This window comes from Hemicordylus capensis, chromosome 6 (genome assembly GCF_027244095.1).
Source record: "Hemicordylus capensis ecotype Gifberg chromosome 6, rHemCap1.1.pri, whole genome shotgun sequence".
In the NCBI taxonomy this organism is placed as follows: domain Eukaryota; kingdom Metazoa; phylum Chordata; class Lepidosauria; order Squamata; family Cordylidae; genus Hemicordylus; species Hemicordylus capensis.
Window position 1 is genome coordinate 145,028,224 of NC_069662.1, and position 15,499 is coordinate 145,043,722.

A 15,499-nucleotide genomic window follows, 5' to 3' on the forward strand; every position below is an offset into this window, starting at 1 on the left:
AGTTTTGTTCTCTTGTTCTGAGATCTGTTTTGCTTGCTTTTAGTTGGAAAGAAGGAACTAAAGGATACGTGTGAGGAAAAGCGGTTGGGTTGAATACCTCCTTGGGAGGGAAAATAAGCTTGACTCCATTGGATGGATCATGGGGGCTTTAATACATAAGAACAGCCTTGCTGGATCAGGCCCAAGGCCTGTCTAGTCCAGCATCCTGTTTCACACAGTGGGAAGCCCAGAGGCAAGAGGTGAATGTGTGCCAAATCTTCTGCTGTTGCTGCCCTACAGCTGATATTTAGAGGCATCGTGCCTCTTGAGTTTGGAGGTAGCCTGTAGCCATCAAGACTATATAGCCATTGATAGACCTGTCCTCCATGAATTTGTCTAAGCCCCTTTTAAAGCCATCCCAGCTGGTGATCATCACTGCATTCCATGGCAGAGAATCCCACTGATGATGTGCTATGTGAAAAAGTACTTCCTTTTGTCGGTCCTAAATTTCCTGACAGTCAGTTTCATGGGATGACCCTGGTTGTGCAGTTACGAGAGAGAGAAAGAGAAAATATTTCTTTATTCTCTCCACACCATGCACAATTTTTATAGACCTCTATCATGTCTCCACTCAGTTGCCTTTTTTTATAGACCTCTATCATGTTTCCAATTTTTATAGACCTCTATCATGTCTCCACTAAAAAGCCCCAGACGCTAGAGCCTTGCCTCACAGGGAAGATGCTCCAGGTCCCTGATCATATTGGTTGCCTTCTTCTGCACCTTTCCCAGTTTTATAATGTATTACTTTCCGTTTTTATACTTTGAGTTTTCTTGGTGAATCGCCCTCTGATTTGAGCCCTGTTAAGGGCAGTTATGGAGGCTTCCCGTCTCGAGGATTTTCTGGTGGGTGCAGTTGGAGCGGGCAGACACCTTGGCTCTGGCTGTGTCTCTGGTGGTGTCTCTCGCTGTTTCTGCTAAGCTGCATGAAAAGGCGGTGAAGAAAACTAAGCACTTGAAGGAGGTGGATCCTCCTAAGAAAAAGAAGCGAGCAAAGCTTTCAGCCTCGGGAGTCCTGCTGAGTGAGCGGCTTCTCCTTCAGGCTGTGTGCAGACAACACAAGCCTTGCTGTTTCCCACCTGATCCGCCCACCATTTCCCCATCTCCTCTGGGGCCGGCAACCATTTTGAATACCTCTGCCCTAATGGGCCCAATCCAACAGGGCTCTCCAACTGAGGCACTTATACCGGACCAGGGGTCTAGCTTGCTAGCCCCTGACGTGGTCACACTGGTAGCGACTACACCTCTGGAGGAGATATTGCCTGAGGGCCCGATCCTGCCAGCTACCTCGCCTGAGGGCCCAATCCTGCCTGTGGCAACTATGAGTCCCGCTGCATTGCCACCCTGCGCGGGCCTGCCCTGCCAGGCATTCCTCCTGTGATTCCACAGGCACTAGCTATCCCAGTGGATGTTTCAAAGATGAGGCTAAAAGATGTGGTCACCAGGCAATGTATGGTGGCCGTGTTCCCCCTTTGGCAAGTTCCCTTGCCTTTACCTCCTTCCTTACCAGGTCCTTCTGCCCCTCCACTCCTACCCGCCTCGCCTGTACGCTCTCCCTCCTCCAGATGACTTCCCCTCCTGACTTTCTCCTCCTTCCCTGATACCTGCCCTTCCAGAAATGCGGTCCCCTTGGGTGAGGGGACGTTTCATTTCTAGGTCTAGGAGGCTAGCACGTAAGAGACGGGCATCACCATCTACTTCCCTGTCCTTGTCTGTAGGGGCTAGACTTACCAAACAGAGGACGTTTCTTGCCAAGCCACGGCCTCCGCCAGAAGCTCTCATTCCATCCCTGCCCCTACCTACTCCTGTGGTTCCTGCAGGTGCAGTTCCACCTCCCATGCCTGTGGTGCCGGCAGGTGTGGTTCCATGGCATGGGCCTGTGTCTTTAGACTCCAAATCGTCTCAGTCTGGTAAGGAGGAAGGTGAACTTTCCAATGGAGCATCTTACTGGCTCCTTAAGAGAATTGCTCCCCACCCCATCAAGCCAGCTCAAATGCTGGCCCCTGAGCTGGTTTGGCGCTTCCCAGAGGAGGCGCCGAATCGGCTTGTGCACATCCCTACCGTGCACTTCTCAAATGTGACCAACAGGGCCCACATGTTACTTCTGCCACAGAAGGGATTTCCATGAGGGAAATGTGTGCAGGGAAGCGGTCCTTTGAGAAATAGCCGTGGTTTGAAATGAATGGGCAAGCAGAGATATTTGGCCTTTGAGAACAATATTCATTTTGTGCTGTGTTCTCTTCTGGGCATCCCGTTTTTTCTAACACACTAGACATACAATCTGTTAGCAGCTATTCTGAAATGAACTACTTGTGCTGTAGTTCTTTTACCTTGAGCAGCATCCCTGCTCACCTTGGCATACGTTCTGGAAGGGCTGGGTGGGAATATGTATTTTGAAATAAGTGGCATTAATTAAGTGCAATGATGCTTTAGTGCATATTTTGTTTTGGGTGGGGAAAGAGCAGTAGAAAGAGGGTGATCTCACAGTTTCCTCTCCTTTCTACAAGAGTTGTGTGAGCATGCTCGTGTCATTTAAACATGAGTATGTCCAATGGAGCTAAGAGAAGATAACCCAGGAGGGTCTGAGTCGTGTTTCCACTGCTCCACAGTGCTGGCCTGGCCAAACTTTGGCAAGTCGGAAACTCTGGGGAGATAGCAAGCATCCTGAGGAAGTGAAAGCTATCTGCAATCTGTGATGTCATTGACAAACAAAGCAAAGGAGATCCAGGAAGCCGCGCTGTTTTCCAGCCCTTCTGCCCTTGCATCAACTTAGGAAGCCACACGTTCCATCTCTTGGGCAGTTTCTGATAGGAAGGCAATTTGTAAGAAGGAGGCAGCCCACAATTGGCACCGTGCTGCTCGGTTGGAATTTGTCTTTAGTGTACTACACTGTTTACTTTATAGTCATGATAAACTACATAAAAAGGGGTTACATTCTCACATTCATGGTAATCCTGGTTAAAGGTGTAGCCAAGATTGCTGTACCCCATGCTGCTGGTTGTGAGAGTGCAGATTTCCTGGGTGATCCTGGTCAAACTGCTGGGGTTGAACTGTATGTGGTTGAACCGTATTTAACTAGGATCAGATCCAGGGTAAATAAGGTGTGGGGCTTTCCCAGAGTCCCAGTAGGGACAGGCTCATCTCCAGGGGCCAGACCTTGCTATTCTACTGCCAGATGAAGGGTGAAATGAAGAAATAATAGCAATAGCAATAGCACTTACATTTATATACCGCTCTATAGCCGGAGCTCTCTAAGCGGTTTACAATGATTTAGCATATTGCCCCCAACATTCTGGGTACTCATTTTACCGACCTCAGAAGGATGGAAGGCTGAGTCAACCTTGAGCCCCTGGTCAGGATCGAACTTGTAACCTTCTGGTTACAGGGCGACAGTTTTACCACTGCGCCACCAGGGGCTCTTTTAAGCAACATAAAATAAGCAACACTGGCTCAGGGCTACAGAAGAGAATCCGGGAGGGGGCAGAGCAGGGAGTGGGGAAGCCCGGCACGATGTCGTGGGAAACTAGAAAGCTTGCAAGATGGGATTTCAAGCTCTCACGAGATGAGTGCAGAAGCCTATTTAATCTTCTGGCCTATCATGAGAGTGGACCGGAGCAGGAGATGGGCCGAGGCAACTCCCAAGTTTTCCAAGAGGAGCGTGAGAAAGATGAGAACTCCGGTGTGAGATAACCGCCCTGCTCCCAAAGCAAGTTCCTTGCCCCTGCTGAGGCCACTAGGGAGACCAGATAGAAAGGCAACCACCCAGCATGAGTCTAAGACAGCTGTGAGGGAGACGCACAAACAGTCAGAAATAGGGCAGGTTGGCACAATCCATCGGCAAGTAAGTTGAAGGGAACCTCTGATTCCTGGGAAGTGTGGACTCGCAGCAGGCATGTTGCCTGAACTTGCCAACCACCGGTTCCTGAGCTCTCCACCTGACATTCATCCAACTTCTGTAACCAAGATTTGAAATTGGGCAGAAAATGTCAGGAAAATGTGGTGTGGAGGGCTCAGGAACTGGTGATAGGCGGGTTCAGACCACTGTTCTCTCTAATTCCCCCCCCCCCAACTGTGTGCAGAATGTGTTTTGTTTTGGCTGGCAGTATTAAGGCAGTGTGCGCGCACATGCATTCAGAATGGGGCCTTCCACATGCACACGTGCACACCTTAGAGGGAACGCTGGTTCTGATAGCACTCCCACTGGGAAACAGAAATTCCCTCCAAGATACTTGCTAGTGGATTGTGTGGAGTCAGACTGGCTGGTAGTTCCTTCTGCTGCTCCCCATTTTTCCAAGCTGTAGGAAGTTGGAGGATCAGATCAGGTTGTTTCTGTCTAAGGGGAGAATACCGGAGACTTCTGGTGGTATTTTGATCTATTTATTTATTATACTTTTATCTCACCCTTCATCCAAGGAGCTCAGGGTGGCATACATGGTCCCCTTCCCCCATCTTACTTTCACAATAGCCCTAAGACTGAATAAGGATTTGAACCCTAGTCTCCCAGGTCTTAAGTCGAACACTCAACCCGCTATACTACACTGGCTCTCTAGCTGCTTGTTTACAAGCTGGGTTGAGCATGGGGAATTGCAAGGAGCACTCGGATTGACAGTGGTAGTCTTAAATGCAGCTTCCCTAAAAAAGCATATCATTGCGTGTTTGTGGCTATCCAAGATTCCTTGAGCATCACACCAACGTCAAACAATAAATCCACCCTTCATGGAGTGTTTCTTTCACAATCCAAGAATAAAACAGCAGCAAATAGAATGGGCTCAATAATGGTGACATGTGCATGTTCATACAAAAATGAAACAAATGGGTGTGTATTAATTTCAGTTTCACATTCAATGAATTGGGGTAAGAATCACAGATATTCTTGCTAATGTGAGATACAGTTAGTGTATATGGGATACAACTCATAAGCCACTTCTGAGTATACAGCTGCCTCCGAGGAAGAGCACTTCTATGCTCGAAATGTGTTGAGCACTGACTGATTAATGGGTTTATTAATATTTATTTGGGATCTTTGGAAATTTTTTCCTCTTTTTGTCTTGGGTAAAAATTACCCAAGCACCATTACAGTATATATGCAATGCAATTCAGAGGGGCGGGGGATCAAGATAATGGAGAAATGGAACACCACGGGGAAACTGACCTCATTAAGGCTGAGGAATTCACAGAATATGGGATTGTAGAAGATTGAAATCGAGGTTTATTCATCTTTTCCATCTCTGTGGTTCAGTTTCACACTACTTGGGTGAGGGTAAAGTGTATAATGCTAGTGTTAGTCTGGCTTGTCCTTGACGCTGTGGTGACCTCTTTTCCCTTCGACAGTGGGAAACTTGGAGCACCATTCCCAACTTCCAAGGTCAGGCTTTTGGGGATGGTCCCCCACCACCACCACCACACACAGACACTTTTGTCCAGAGAAGACTTCTGGAGTTGTTTGTGATGTTCAAATTGTGTTTGCTTGTGTCTTTTACAGCTAGAGGAGCAATGGATAGCTAGCCAGATTATTTTGGGCATAATAGAAGTTTTCATCATTATCTGGATTTTCATTCATCGTTATCTGGCCTTGTGATTTTTTGCCTCAGAATTTTCACTTCCGTAGTCAGTTGATATTTCCTTTCATATGTGAAGAGATTGTGTACAATTTTCGCCCAGAGAGCAGTGTGTCAAAGGCCGGAAGATGGACATCGTACACAAAACCATTATCATTAGTCTGTAAAGACCAAGAAAAGCGTATTTCTTCCTTGCACCTGTAGCCTGTGAACTGCCCTGCTGTTGTTTACGGTCGTCACAGTAGATCTTCTTTTTAGAGGGTGAATTGTTCTAGCAACCAGCTGTTCTGTGCTTACATGTTCTTCACACGGTCCCAGGTGTTTATGCTTGACAAATAATTAGGGATGGAAAAAGAATTTCTGTTGGCCTGAGCCAACCTTCCCTCCTGTTCTAAGATTGTTTCATATTAGACAGTCTTCATTCTCCCGATTGACCTCCCTTCAAGAAATAGACTTCTTTCTTTCTTTCTTTCTTTCTTTCTTTCTTTCTTTCTTTCTTTCTTTCTTTCTTTCTGCTATGTATGGATCAGCAGAGAATGGTGTGGCTCTATGCATATTTAGGTGCTTTAAGGATAACTTGTCCTGCCTTAAGAGACTGCTTGGACTACAAGATGGGCAGCTGTGGGAGTGGGAAAAGCCCCTTCCAAACCTAAGATTATCATGCCAATAAATCACATGTGGTGCTGCTGGCAGCTGCAGGGGGTGGTCTCTAGCAGTTCCCCCTCCCCTGGGCCCTTTTGACCCATTTTCAGGCTGTTCTAGTTCTCTCGGAGCTCGCTGTGGCCATTTTGGAGGCCGCTGCACATGCACACGGGCCATTTGCGAATGGCCACCGTGAACTTGGAGAGGACTGGAATGGTCCCAAATTGGGTTGAAACAGCCTGGGGCAAACCAGGATGAGCCCTGCGGAGGGAGCGGGAGCAGCTGAAGACCCTCCTCCCCCCTGGCAGCCAGCAGCACCCCCTGGAGCCTTGGAGGCAGTAAGTCCACCATTTTGCTTAAAAAATCATCCCTGGCACTCCCGAACTGGGCCCAAACTGGCTCAAATTCGAGCCAAGTTGGGTCGTTCGTTTGGGGTACAAAACCCAAACATGTTCAGTTCGAGCCCAGTTTGGACTCGAACTCAACTGGGAAAACTGGTTTTGTGCATGTCCCTAATGGACACTTGACAAAATTACCAGACTAAGTGATGGATATTGTGGAGGAGATGGGTAAACAGATTTTACTTTATCCCCTTTACAAATAACATACTTAGAACAGACACAAGATTGTCTGGGGCAAGATTTTATTAAATAACTCTACCTCTGAATATCCTACTCTAGGCACCACCATCAAAATTCCTGGGTGCCATGGCTCTGTGCCACCTGGGATTTGTCAAGCCCCGGTCTGAGGACGTATTCACACACACTGGTATGTCGCTGAATAACTGCAGCATCAAGTGAAGGCTTGCATGTGTGAAATGGCCATCATAGACAGGGTGGATTTGATTTAAATCAAACTGATTTAAATCACGATTTAAATCATTAGCAGGGTGGATAAAAATCAATGATTTTTTTAAAAAAATCAAAAAATCCGATTTAAATCAAAAAAATCTGATTTTTTGATTTTTTTAAAAAAAATCATTGATTTTTATCCACCCTGCTAGTGATTTAAATCGTGATTTAAATCAGTTTGATTTAAATCAAATCCACCCTGATCATAGATCAAACTCTATAGGCAACGCTTTCCTGATATTGTCTCAAATACAATTATTTTCACTGGAAGCTTTTTAGTAGCAAGAACTTACATGCATGTGTGAAACAGTCGTTTAAAAATGAAGGAGGCAGGGAAGATTACATTGGAGTTTTGTCCAAGTGAACTTTTCTCTGCTGAAATTGCCTGAGTCCTGTCGTCTTTTCTATACTGACAAACCATTTGCGTGTCCAATATCCACAGTTTCGCATATCTGCAGTCAGGTAATTGACACCTGACCTCGGCATACGTGGGAGGGAAATGGTTTACAAGGGGTTAATTCAGTTTATCTTTGGTTCGGGGTGGCAGAAAATTACCTCAGATATCCTTTTTGGCCGCCATTTTGTGGCTCATTTGTTTAAAAACAAACAAAAAGCCCTGTGATTTTTCATGGAAAAAACCTAGATTTGGGATGGGGGAGGGACATTGCTGGACACCTGGAGACTCTCAGAGCATGGTAGGGCACACATCGGTGTTTACGGCCCTTTTTCGTAGTTTCCACAGCCTCCAAGAACCTAACCCCCGAGTCCCGTTGACTTAATGTCACTGTATCTGCTGTTCCATTATCTGCGGTCGTAGCAGAGATTGGAACCCTGGAGGATACCAGCGTTCGCCTGTAGTTTAGTTTATAACAGGGATGAAAAACGATATGTACCAAGTTCAGGCCGGCATCTAGGAATTTTGTATTTCCCCCCCAAAGTTGTAGATGATTCCAGAAATAATGCTATGAAACAAGCAAGTTAACCAGCACACATGCTACAGTGAAAGGCATGTAACTTATGTGTGGACCTTAAGTGATGGTCATGCTATTAGAGCCATTTGATGTGGTTGTTTTTGAGTTATTCAAGTGCATCGCTGCTGTGTCTTTGCCTTTGATATACTTACCAGTGTTTCTACATGTTATGCATGAGGAAGAGCTACAAAATATTTAAATCTCAACATTTTATGCCAATCTAAGGCTGTTGATGAGAATGATATCCCTTTACTAATAAATACTTTTTCTGGATGATCTTTGTTCTTTGTTAAAATTTCATCTCAGCCATGGGCTCTTTGGGCAAGTTGACTTCTCAGCCTACTATGTATATATACTGAGGTCATTCACACAAGCAAAAACTGTGTCCTACCCAGATTTGGGAGCTGTATGTCCTCCCAGTTTTGGGGTGTGTGGGAGCAAACAACTAGGTAGGAGGAGGGAGCTTTCATACCCAGCATTTGACCATGATAGGAGGAAAGCTGTCCTATCCAGCTTTTCCTCCTACCTGGATTCCACACAGTCATGTCTCCCTCCTCCTACCTAGTTCTTTGCTCCCACACAACTGAAAATTAGGGTACACACAGCTCCCAAACCTGAGTAGGACACTTGTCATAGCCAATTTTTGGTTGTGTGAATGTCTTCATAATATGCCATCCGCGGTTCCCTCTAATGTGTGTGCACATGCGCGTGCTCACAAGTTTTTGGATGTCCGCTCAATTAATTTTAGATCCTGCTCAGTTTGAATCAGGAAGGCCCCACTTTGAATATAGGTTTGCACACACTATCTTGATACTGCCACCCAGAACAAAACACATTCCACACAGAGATGGAAAAAAATTAGAGGGGCCACTGATGCCAACCTACTTCACAAGGAATGTATGAGGATTAACAAAATAGAGACTGTAAAGTGGATCCTATATTATGTTTTCTATAAATAACTAAGAGATCCACTGTTCAGTGAAATTTCTGCACATGCTCATATTATACATATAATTGGGTAGATCCTCGACTTAGAGTTGAATAAGTAGGTCTTTCCTTACTCATGAAGTCCTTTGCCTTCTCTTCTAGTGATGGGCCTGGTTCAAGAGAACTTCCAGGTGCTCCAAGGTGAATGAAGCTGGTGCAACATGTTCAGTGTAGAGGACCTCCTGATTTCTCATGGATACAAGCTGTCCAAAAATCCCACCAATTTGTATGAGAACCGGTGTGATGGATTTCAGCATGAAACTGCAGAGAGGAGGTCCAGCCCTGGAGCACTGAATGGGTTTCCAACCAACTCTGGAACCTATATTGGCACCAAAAAGACAACAGTGAAAAGCTACCTAAATGACAATGAAAGTAGCCATGTTATCCAAGGGAGGAAGCTGGGCCCCAGTTACCGCAGAGACTTCCAGGATTTGGCCAATACCCATGCTTCAGAAGAGGGGTAAGTAAGCTATAACCAGCACACACATTGCATTTTGCTAATATCGTTTCTGTGTGTAGCCTTAATCAAAATATGTTTGAGATTTCAGAAATATCTGAAGCAGTTCTAAATCAATGAATTTTCCCCTCTTCAGTGATGAGTCTTTTAGTGTGTCACAAATGAAAGTATCTCAATAAAGATAATATTTCAAGGTTACTTAATAAAGATTTGACTTTCCTAAATTGGCTTGCCAAAGCTGGAGGATTGGTGTGCTACAGATTGAAGGGAGTGACAACCCTATTGAGATTCTGAGAAAAGGGTAAGAAAATATGTCCCAGTCATACAGATCAGCTAACAGTTCTCTTAACCCACTCCTGGATTTCTAGGGTTCTAGATCAAAATGGACCAATCACTGAGGGGAGATAAATGATTTACAGCAGTGCCTTTTGATACTGAAATCTTTTCAGGAGAAAACCTAACATAGGAAGCTGCCATATACTGAGTCTGTCTAGCTCAGTATTGTCTTCACAGACTGGCAGTGACTTCCCCAAGGTTGCAGGCAGGAATCTCTCTCAGCCCTATCTTGGAGAAGCCAGGGAGGGAACTTGAAACCTTCTGCTCTTCCCAGAGCAGCTCCATCCCCAGAGGGGACTATCTTTCAGTGCTCACACTTTTAGTCTCCCTTTTTATATGCATCCAGGGTCCCCCCTTGTTATGTTATATCGCCACTATGCCCTGGTATGTAAATATTCGTAGTGGTTGTGGTGGTACCTGTCTTAGTGTCTACATCAGGGTTGGGCAAACTTGGCCTTCCAGCCGCTGCTGAACTACAACTCCCATCAACAGCAGCTGGAGGGACAAGTCTTCCCACCCATGGGCTACATCCATAGCAGCATATGGCGTAGATCTGATCTAACAGCGAAGAAAAAGTTACACTCTTTCTTCCTTCATGTGACATGAGCACGCTTGCCTTCTGATTGGCCCAGGGCTGGAGGTGAGCACGTGATGTCATGCACACAGTGGCCAGATTGCACAGGCATGGAATGTCTGTGCCGGCGAGGTCCCAAGCGGAGCTGAGAAGTTGGGTTGGAGTGGCGGTGGCGGTGAAGGACAACAAGGGATCGCCTCAAAGAGGCAGTGAAGCTGGACTGTTGGTGTAGCTATGTAGTTTTCCTTTCACTGGTGATCTAAGTAGGGGCTTTTCTGGGTTCAGGAGAAGGGGGTGAGAATGGCTTGCTTATGGCCCGATCTTATGTGAGTTTATGCAGAAGTAAATCCCCTGAACTCAGAACCGGCTCTGAGGGATCTGGCGCCCCGATGCAACATTCTGTTGAGAGTCCTCTCTGCGGGCGTAGCCCAGCAGACAGCGGGCTAGCTGCCAAGGTTTCGCTGGTTCTCCTTCTTGGACCAGATAGCAGCCTGTCTCCTCTCCCAGCCGACAGCCTCACTGGGGGAGGGGGCAGTCTGGATAGCGAGGAGGCAGCCCCTAGTCCACGGCTCTCTGTTGCCGTCGATCATCCGCTGGCAGTCCTCAACCCCTTCAGGTTTCCCACTCAGAGAGGGAGCTCTGAGGGGGCGAGCAACAAGGAACCAGCCTAGAGGAGGCAACAGGTGCCTGGCCAGCCCCCACAGTGAGGAGGCAGCAACAGGAGAGCTGCTAGAGCACGTGCTATTTAAAATCGGTGGCTGACAGCCTGACTAAAGAAGCATCCATGTATTGGGAGGATGTGCCTCCACTGCAGAGAGCTTCTAGGACTGCGCAGCCCTCAGGGACATATTTTCAGGTGTTGTAGGGCATTTGTAGAGGAAGAAAAGATTGGAGAAAAAAATTTCCCACCCTCCATGCCATGCAGTTAAGAAAACTCTCTGGCACGTGAACATGTTTTCCCAGGATGTGGATGCTTCCTTGGGATGTCAACCACTATGGATGCTTCCTTAGGATGTCAACCACTATCCAAAATTGTTCCAATGATGCCTTCCTATTGACAGAGTGTAGCAAGCTTTAAAGGGCACAGATTTTTTTCTTTTTAATTTACATGATTAAGAGTTTTAATGCAACTTGACCACTGACTACCCTGCCATTAGAAGAGAATGCCTAAAGAGCAGTCTGAGAGCATATATTGGTGCGATTACACTGCACAGTCTCAGCAAGTTTTGGCCTGGTGAGTTCTTCAATGATAGGGTTGCCTATGAACATGTAAGATGTTCTGAGCAGAAGATCAAGATATTAGTGCAAGCACAGTAAATACATTGGTCCAAAAAAGGTGCCTTGCTGAAAGGTTTCCTTTCTTACTCAGGGAACAGCAAGGCAGCTCATCTCTAAACAATTAAAAATCTATATTTTTAAATGGATGGGTTGATCAGTATTGGCCGACGTTCTCAGTTACGAATCACTGATGCGAAGTGTTGGTGGTGATGCTGAGTTAAAGATTAACACAGAGCTGGTGGTAGTGTGAGGGGAGCAATTTCCGATGACCTCTTTCCCTTAAAAGCATTCTGAGCTATTAAAAAATATGTCCCTGAGGGCTATATGACTCTCGGGGACATATTTTTGTATAGCACAAAACACTTCTGGGGAAAGAGGAGATGCATCTTTGTCCTGTGCACGATCACTGGAGCTACATTAGTAGAACAGAGCAGCAGCACCGGTGCTTTGTGACTCTGGATGTCAGCCATTGTTTTGGAAATATGCCTGAGCTTATTAAAAAAAGAAGAAGTAATAGCAGACACATTGAAGCAAAATAGTAGAAATAAGAAATCCCCATAATTTTGCTGGGAGCAGGTAGTCTCAAATGAAACTCAGTCCTCCATTCTAAATGTTTTCAGTAAGCCCCAGTGAAGTGTGTGTGTGTGTGTGTCTTTACAGAAAGGCCCATTTTCCTCAGGAGTGCTCACTGAAGCAAATACTATATAGTTCCTGAAAAGTGTCATTAAACCAGCTCCAGCCCAGTGGAAGGCCTTGTTGTAATTTCATAAAATGTGTCGCTGCAGTTCTGCTGCCCTGCAGCAGATCGGACATGCACTCTTGAACTGGAACAAATTGGACAGGAAGAATTGTGTGTTTAGAGGGAAGCACTCTGTAATTGTGTCCTTGCAGCCGTCTGTCAGCTAAACATGAACAAATGGAAAAGGCTTTAAAGGACAATGCTGAAAATGCAGGTTGTCTTCCAGTCAAATACAGTAACCAGCTCACAGAAGCACTTCTGTCTCTATCCCTTTGCTGCTTCTGTATATGAAAGCATGTAAAAGTCTTTCAAGCCAGCATGTGTAAAAGGATCAATTTCCTGTTTTGATTGTGCACTTAGTGGAGTGTTTTGTGGTTCTTGTGAAACCAAATGACCATTTACCAAGTGGTAACTTAACACAGACCAGGTTTGGACACTTACCTGAGTGATTGTAGTTTTGTCATGGTAAATGATCACATAGTAAATGATCACAATCACTTCCCACCTTCGCAGGGGCGAGGGACCTATTAGAATGGTCCGCCCGAGAAGGTTATTGGACCCAACAGGATTTCAAGAAGCCTTGGAGGGATTTACTGTTGGCTCTGCCGGTGATTCTGTTGATGCCCTGATGGAGAATTAGAACAGCATACTCACTGGGTAGACATGATTGCTCCTAAGCGTCCTCTCCGACCTGCTTCAAAACTGGCCCCTTGGTATACGGAAGAACTACGGGAGCTGAAGCGGTGAGGTAGACAACTGGAGTGCAAGTGGAGAAAGACTCGGCTTGAATCTGGCAGATTGCAACATAGAGCTCATTTGAAGACCTATGCTCAGGCGATACGTGTGGCAAAGAAGCTATTCTTTTCTGCCCGTATTGCATCCGCAAATTCATGTCCGGCAGAGTTGTTCCGCAGGGTTGTCAGAGGGCTAGTATGTGCTGTGGTTCTGCTCCCTCCTGTCGGGCAGGTTCCAGATGGTGTCCCTTGGAGACTGCTGTTCTTCAAAATCTGAACTCTTGTATGGTGTGCCTCAGGGCTCCATATTGTCTCCGATGTTGTTTAACATCTACATGAAACCACTGGGAGAGATCATCAGGAGATTTGGTGCAGGGTGCTATCAGTATGCTGATGACACCCAAATCTACTTCTTCATGTGAGCATCATCGGGAGAGGGCATAACCTCCCTAAATGCCTGCCTGGAATTGGTGATGGGCTGGATGAGGGATAACAAACTGAGACTGAATCCGGCTAAGACAGAGGTACTCCTTGTGCGGGGTCGGAACTTGAGAGACGATTTTGATCTGCCTGTTCTGGATGGGGTCACACTTCCCCGGAAGGAACAGGTACGCAGTCTAGTGGTGCTTCTGGATCCAAGCCTCTCCCTGGTCTCCCAAGTTGAGGCGGTGGCCAGAAGTGCCTTCTATCAGCTTCGGCTGATATGCCAGCTGCATCCGTTTCTTGAGGTGAATGACCTCAAAACAGTGCTACATCTGCTGGTAACCTCCAGACTGGATTACTGCAATGTGCTCTATGTGGGGCTGCCCTTGTATGTAGTCCGGAAACTGCAGTTGGTCCAGAATGCATGTCAAGCCAGCCCTAAGACTAAGGGAGATGGGCAAGGGTGTGGAAGGAGGGGGGCGTGGCAAAGAGGAGGAGCAGGCTGAGGTTAGGTGGGGTGGAAAGCCTGAGGACTGCATTGGCTGGATGGGTTGCACTGGTTCTTTTCTTGAAAAGTGATATATACATGTTTTTAATAATGAAGGGGGGCATATGCCTGCTTTTTCTTCTTTCCCCTATTTTTTTCTCCTTTATTTTTTCCTTTTTCACTGCATCAAGCCATTAAGATCTCCGGGACTGATGCTGGTCCCTGGAGACTCCTGATTGCTAGTGGGTACAGCCCTAGAACTGGGCCACAGCATTTATAGCCTGCCAGCTGTCTGTTTTACCTTGCAAAGTGATAAAGATAATTTTGTTGTTGTTGTACTTCTGAATCTAAGTGGGTATCTGAGAAGGTGGGTGGTAAAACTCTTCCTCCTCCCCACAGAGCAGGATGACTTACTAAGCAATTAAATGCACACTGTGGTAATTAACCCCTGGTTAAAAAATAGTCTCATATGAACAGAGGTCAACTGCTCTCTAGAGGTCATTCAGGAAATTTAATTTCTGTGCTGTTTTCTGTATATTCCCTGCTCTTGCTCCACCAGGGACAGTTGAGGGGAGAATCTCCCAGCATTCTCTGCTTTCTAGAGGAAGTAGTCTTCCTTTCAGGGACTGAGTCTTCCTGAATGTTCTAGATCAAGGGATTCATATAAACAGATAGTTCAGGTGTGCTCCTATTATCTTCTCAGTTGGATTTTCCCAAGATCAATTTGAATTTCACAAGGCCATTAAACACATTTATTTTAAGGCATTAAAGTCGCCCATGAAAGGATTTTATTATCCAAAGTAATTCTTCACACGTGGGCTATTTTATACAGAATACAGCAGTATTCTGACATGCGACCTCGGTATACGAGGGCGGGGGGAGTTGGGGAAAGGGTTAAATCCATGTATCCGTGGGTGGGACAGTGGCCGGAAATGACCTCAGTGACCTGGTATTCACATTTACTTCAGTGACCTGGTATTTGTAGTTTCCCTATCCATTGTAATTGGGTAGAACGAAGCACCCACGAATACCGAGGTCCACCTGTATACAGTGTCTCGGAATGCAGCATGGTCTGAAGGCAGATGGTGCAGCAACCTGGGTGGGCAATCACTTTGAACTTTGAGACAGAAGGGCAGGATATAAATATAACAAGCAAGCACATCTAGCTTAACCATAATAGCCTCTTTTGTTCTACCTGTTCATTTCATTTGGCATAGTGGCACGCAGTAGTAAGTTGCACAGAATGGAAGCAGTCGTCTTTCTCTGCATTGCTTGGCCTACTTTATTGGAGCAGCTCTGTGTTGCCTTCTAATCCACACTGAAAGTGCCACAGATGTGATAGTTTCAAAATGCTGACAACAGGGAATGCCATGTGAGGAAGACAAGTTGGCTCTTGCACTTTATTTATGTTGTCTGCACTAATCTT

At 46.0% G+C, this 15,499-nt stretch overlaps 1 protein-coding gene across 4 annotated transcripts in view; it reads left to right on the top strand.

The window, feature by feature from the left end:
- JCAD (junctional cadherin 5 associated) overlaps window positions 1-15,499 on the top strand; it is a 114,706-nt gene that overhangs the window by 85,993 nt on the left and 13,214 nt on the right. For all 4 annotated transcript variants that reach the window (XM_053263191.1, XM_053263193.1, XM_053263190.1 and 1 more), the window contains exon 2: window positions 9,148-9,505. In XM_053263191.1, the coding sequence (XP_053119166.1) occupies window positions 9,207-9,505 (299 nt within the window). In that variant the 5' untranslated portion in view covers window positions 9,148-9,206. The remainder of the gene's footprint in view (window positions 1-9,147; window positions 9,506-15,499) is intronic.